The sequence below is a fragment of the Phaseolus vulgaris genome, chromosome 3 (assembly GCF_051622355.1).
Source record: "Phaseolus vulgaris cultivar YP4 chromosome 3, ASM5162235v1, whole genome shotgun sequence".
Lineage (NCBI taxonomy): Eukaryota > Viridiplantae > Streptophyta > Magnoliopsida > Fabales > Fabaceae > Phaseolus > Phaseolus vulgaris.
In genome coordinates, this window is record NC_143500.1 from 53,436,796 (window position 1) to 53,443,036 (window position 6,241).

The 6,241-nt window shown below is 29.7% G+C and overlaps 1 protein-coding gene across 1 annotated transcript; it reads left to right on the top strand.

Moving 5' to 3' along the window:
* Window positions 1–2,308: 2,308 nt before the first annotated feature.
* LOC137805995 (uncharacterized) lies at window positions 2,309–5,124 on the top strand. Its single transcript, XM_068605868.2, has 2 exons — window positions 2,309–3,544; window positions 4,779–5,124. The coding sequence occupies exons 1-2, from the start codon at window positions 2,321–2,323 to the stop codon at window positions 4,857–4,859; spliced, it is 1,305 nt and encodes a 434-aa protein (XP_068461969.2). The 5' UTR covers window positions 2,309–2,320; the 3' UTR covers window positions 4,860–5,124.
* The last annotated feature ends 1,117 nt before the right edge of the window (window positions 5,125–6,241 follow it).

Here is a 6,241-nt window from a genome sequence, read left to right on the forward strand (position 1 = left end):
GACTTAGCAGGTCACCCGCTATCGGACCGTTATCGGACTATCTATAATATATAGTCTCACGCACGAGTTTGTAATTTCAGCATGAAAGGGTGTTAAAAATTTCACATCAATTAGAGATTTTAACATTTTATAATATATAAGTGGGTGCAAACCTCACCTTATAAGTCAATTTTATGAGGTTAAGTTAGACTTAAAGTCCACTTCTATTACATCCTAAACCAATATTCTCTTAAAAAAAAAATTGGATCATGGTAAAACGCCAATCGTTATTTTGTGAAAACGTTTATGCCTTTTGTTTAATTTTATATTATTTAATACATAGGAGCTTAAAATTTAAACTAAACTTTAAGCTACAATCTAAAAGTTCTTTTAAACAAAAATTGACTCATGAATGAATTGTGTAATCCATAAGTTAAAAATGAATTTTAAATTGTACAAAACTCTTTTAAATTGTACAATCAAAAACACTTTTAACTTAATGGATTGTACAATCAAAAAAACAAAATGAGAATTTGCGTATTTATGGAGTGCAAGACGAAAATATGGAGGTGGAAGAAGAAATAGCCCCTTTTGCTAGTTTGTTATGTGTAAAATAATAATTTTTCCTTTGTTAAATTTATTGGGCCGAAAACTCTTAATCATTGGTGGCCCAAAATTCATTTTTGTAATAATATTGAGGCTGAACATGGACGAAGATGACAGTGTGAAGATAATATACTTTTAACCCAAAAACAACTAAGTTCACCATCATGAAAATCTTGATTAAATTGAGTGATAATTAAACCATTAATGTTACCAAATTACTGGATTGTTGATATTAATATTTGTGTAGAAAATAATATTGTATCTAATAGTAGAATTATTTTAGAGATATAAAAATAATAATGATAATATCTTAGTACAATCTTGATATGAGATAATAATCGTTAAAGAAAATCAAATGGTGTTGTATGATTGAAACTGAATTTAACTTTATACATGAAGAAAATGTATTAGAGAAGACATGTCACTAAAAATAGCTAACTATGTTATTTGATTGAGATTAATTATTAGTAAATTCAATTAATAGTCACATCCGATTATCCAAAACACCTACAAATGTATAATTTAATTAAGAAAATAAGAATATTTAAAATAAATTAATTATATTATATATTGTAATAAGTTGATAATTATAAGACTCTTTCTAAAGCCTTTCACAACTATAAGTATTAACTAAAATTAAATTTTATAATTAAATTACTCTTCCTCCGTCCCAAATTACGCGATTTTAATATTTATAATTTGTTTAAAAGAAAATATTGTTCTATTAATTATTCTTTTCCTAAGTTTCCCTCACCTCAATCTTAATGAGCATCGTGTATTTATGAGAGAATGATTAAAGAAAATGTAATGTATGAGTATAATACTATTTATTAAAAATCTATAAAAAAAGTATATATTTATTGTTATTCTCAATCTATGCTTAAAAATCTTGAACAGTGAATAATTTGGAAAGAAGAACAATAAAGATATTTGCAATAGAAAAAGAGTCTAATAGATGTACCATCATTTTATCAATAAAAGTTTGATAATAAAAACAACTTGATATCTTAAAATATCTATCTAAAATAATTACATTTTTTTTTTTCAAAAACAACATATTTAAAAAAAATACTTGGACATTATGCTTTTCTACTGGAACATGTATTCCTAAACTTTTTAAAAAAAAAAACCAATAATAAAATGAACAAATTCCTTACATTTCTCTCCTATCTAATTTTGTTTTAAGGTGAGATAATTTTTAAAAAACATTAACAATTTGTTAAAATAAATACAGTAATATTTGGAATCATTTATTATATTTGAGGACAAAGTAGGATTTCAGACATATAACATCAATTAACGCATCCTTATATATTGTCCGCTTTAGAGATTAATGTTCTATTTTATCTCTAAAAAACGTAAGTTGGATATTGTCCGCTTTAGAGATTAATGTTCCGTTTTATTCTTTAAAACATAAATTAAAAAAAAAATCAGTATATAAATTATAATTAACCTTAACTCATTAGTTATATATATTGACGTTATCAAAACAATTACATTAAAAATTATTTCCAAATATGTTGAAGGGTCCTTAAAAGATAATTTTGTAGTGAGGAGAAAACATCAGCTTGGTATGTTGGTTCATCAGATATTAACAGAACATGAGACCTGGTACTAACATATAGGTCACATGTAGATATATGAAGGTAAAATTGTACCATAATTCATATACATGCACCATACCCTATAAATAATTAACAACCTAACTCTTTCTACCAAATCATATCCAACAACAATGGCTGCAATCTTCTGGGCACTTGCTTTGGCTACCCTTTGCTTCTCACTACCCTCAATAAGTGCCCAGCCACAACCATCAAAGTTCCCAACTGCACAATCCCCTTCTTCTGGGACACCATCAAGGAATCCACCATCTTCTCCCACTTCTTCTGCCAACAAACCACCACCAATTGTGGCATCTACACCTGCTACCTCAAAGAAACCACCACTGCCAGCAGCCACCTCTCCCTCTTCTACCAAACCACTACCTCCTGCAACTGCTGCTGCACCAGCAACTCCAAAATCTTCTGTTCCTGTTAAATCACCACTTCCTAAGGCTACATCTCCAACATCTGCTCCTGTCAAAACACCAGTTCCTAAGATTGCATCTCCAACATCATCTGTTCCTGTCAAAACACCAGTTCCTAAGATTGCATCTCCAACATCTGCTCCTGTCAAAACACCAGTTCCCAAGACTACATCTCCAACATCTTCTCCTGTCAAAACACCAGTTCCAAAAACTACATCTCCAACATCTGCTCCTGTCAAAACACCTGTTCCTAAGATTACATCTCCAACATCTTCTCCTGTCAAAACACCAGTTCCTAAGATCACATCTCCAACATCTGCTCCTGTCAAAACACCAGTTCCCAAGACTATATCTCCAACATCTGCTCCTGTTAAAACACCAGTTCCTAAGCCTACTTCTCCAAAATCTGCTCCTGTGAAATCACCAGTTCCTAAGCCTACTTCTCCAAAATCTGCTCCTGTGAAATCACCAGTTCCTAAGCCTACTTCTCCAAAATCTGCTCCTGTGAAATCACCACTTCCCAGAGCTACATCTCCAACATCTGCTCCTGTGAAATCACCTCTTCCCAAGGTTACATCTCCAACATCTGCTCCTGTGAAATTGCCAGTTCCTAAGATTACATCTCCAACATCTGCTCCTGTTAAATCACCACTTCCAAAGGCTACATCTCCAACACTTGCTCCGGTGAAATTACCAGTTCCTGAGGCTACATCTCCAGCATTTGCTCCTGTTGAATCACCAGTTCCAGTGATTGCATTTCCAATATCTGATCCTGTTACATTCCCTGATCCCATAATAGTTACAACTCCAACATCTGCTCCACTCAAACTACCAACTCCCCGAGTTAAACCGTCATCTTCTCCACCAAAATTACCAGTTGCCAAGGTTTTACCACCACCGTCTGCTCCTTTCAAAGCACCACCTCCCATTGCGGTAATCCCTTCAACTTCAACTACACTATCCATTATCGTCTCACAAAGCTCATTACTTCAACACATTTTTTCATTATCCATTAATAATACCTTTCATTAAGAATAAATTGCACACATTTTGAAAATAAAAAGAAACTGTCAACTAACATAAGCCAAACATAGACAAAAAAAAAAACATTATGGCCTAAAACAATTCATGTTTTGTTTTACTTAAATATGCCATGAGTCTCTTAAATTTAAAATAAATTTGTTTTTGTTGGTTATTTTTTTTTTTTATAGTTTCTTGTATAAAAAAAATAAACTTGTTTTAGTCTTTTTCTTCTTAATATCATACATTTTTTTATTTATGTGATTAGTGAATTACAAACATGATACTGAACTTCAATTTTGCTTTCTTCTATTGACAAAATTATATATTTGTTTTATTCTAAAACTATTCATTGTAAAGTCATTTAGGTAGAAGACATAGTACAAAGTACTAACATGGTTTTTTAAAAGTTAATTTAAAATACTAAAAAAAAAATTATCTTGATTCATATTCTTTTATTTCTTATGACCATCAAAATAGTTTCTTGATGAAGTAGATAGTAAGTTTGACCCATTCCTCTCCATTATTCTATATACAAATTTAATTTTTTCAACACAAACCAAAATTAAATCTGTGTGTTGGTTATGCTTCTTGAGGCTCAAAATTATTTCTTTTCAGTACAATGCGACTCGAACACTTATTTTAAATGGACGTATCTGTGTCGGACACACGTATCGGTGTCGACACTTGTATCGGTGTCGACACTTGTATCGGTGTCGACACTCGTACAACACTTGTAGGACACTTATCAGTGAAATGTTCAATTCAAAAAATATTTGTTGGATTTTTTAAAATTCTAACACGGTTCTAACACAATTTTAAAATGTATAAATACAATAATTTTTTAAAAACTCAAATTTATTATATAAATTTTTATTATGATTATAAAAATAAGAAACAAATTTTTTTAACCAATCATGAAAAATATATTCATGCTCCCAAAAGAATCTGAAACATACTTTTGCACATAAATATTTATTTTTAATTTATATAATTCAAAATTATATAATATATAGATCCGTATTTCCGTATCCTACATTTTAAAAATTATACATATCTCCGTATCTGTATCCATATTTATGCTACATATAAGTTAACATGTAAGTTAACTATGTTTTTGACAGAATCTTTATGTTTTTTTTTACAGAACCATGCAGCATTGCAAGGGAAAAAGATATGGTGGGGTACTGGACTAGCTATTTCCATTTTGCTATCTGTCACCATTTGACACTTGCAACAGCTGCTAGATAACATGAATTCACCCTAAATGACCATTGGGTTTTGCAAAAGTGGAAACATCTTTATTTATATATAACTCAAAAATGATAATTTATGCTCATATTGTTTATTTGTTCTTTGCTTAAAAATACTAATTAATGAAAAGACTTTCTGAATTATTCAGGAAATTCAGCAACTTCTGAGGGCATTATTTGTGTTTGACCAACAACTGTTATGTGATTATAAGTTAAAATTATTGGATTTCACACTGCAAAGGAGATCCACAGAGGAACTCTAGAAATATTCCATATATAATGTTATTATATTGCACCTCTTCACTATTTTACTAGTACAAGAAAATGCTATTTACTCACAGATAATTATCCTGGTTCTAACTAATTTAATATTATTGACAGATTTATTTCCAATCAAATAATAGTTAAAATGCATCATTGATAAAAAAAAAACTCAATAAATCAGTAAAAAAATTGGTACTTTCTAGCACGAGCATTTGCAAAAGTTTTCTTTTTTTTTTCTATGGTTTTTAGAAAATAAGAGAGTTGTTAAATATTAGCATTACTCTTGTTTCACTCAAACTTGTGTTAAGAGGAAAATTTTGTAAATGTAAATTTCGTGCATATATAACTTTGTATTATGTGGTGAGATGATTATTGATTTAGTCTTCACCGATCTAATTGAGATTTGAGTGGAAGCAAAAGAGGCTATTAAAAATAAAATTGGACTTTTTGTTTTGAGGGAAAAGTTAAACATTACTTAAAAAACTGTCATCCTTTTCCTACTTTTTAAACAAAGTTGTTTTAAATTTTTTGGCAATTTTTTTTTGGATGTTAAGTGTTAAGTATGTCATACCAATCCTAACACAATCCAACTCTTAGAAGAAAGTCTTCTTAGACTCCTCAAAAATCCAAAGATACTACTTTAACACAAATATTAACCACCTACAATTTCTTAAAAAACAAACAAAATCATAAGAATGTTAACACTTTTTTTTCATCTACCAAAAGCTGACAAAATGGATAGTTTGTTTACTTTGAATCTCCCATCACACCATTATACATGGACAAGCTATGAATAACACTAATAAAAAACATTATTTTACTAATAATATAATATGATAGTTGTTTTTTTTTTTATAGAGAGGGTCCTCCTCACAAATTTGTCTATCTACACTACAAGAAAATCATGAAATAGAAATCAATTTTTAGACACCAAAATAATTAGTTGCAATGGTAATTAAATTAGAGACCATTTTAGAAACCAAAACAAAAATTGGTTTCTAATTTAGTTTCTATTATTGTTAAATAGTTTTTAAATTGGTATCTAATTAGCAACCAAGGTTTTAGAGACCAAATTTAGAAACTAAACAATTGG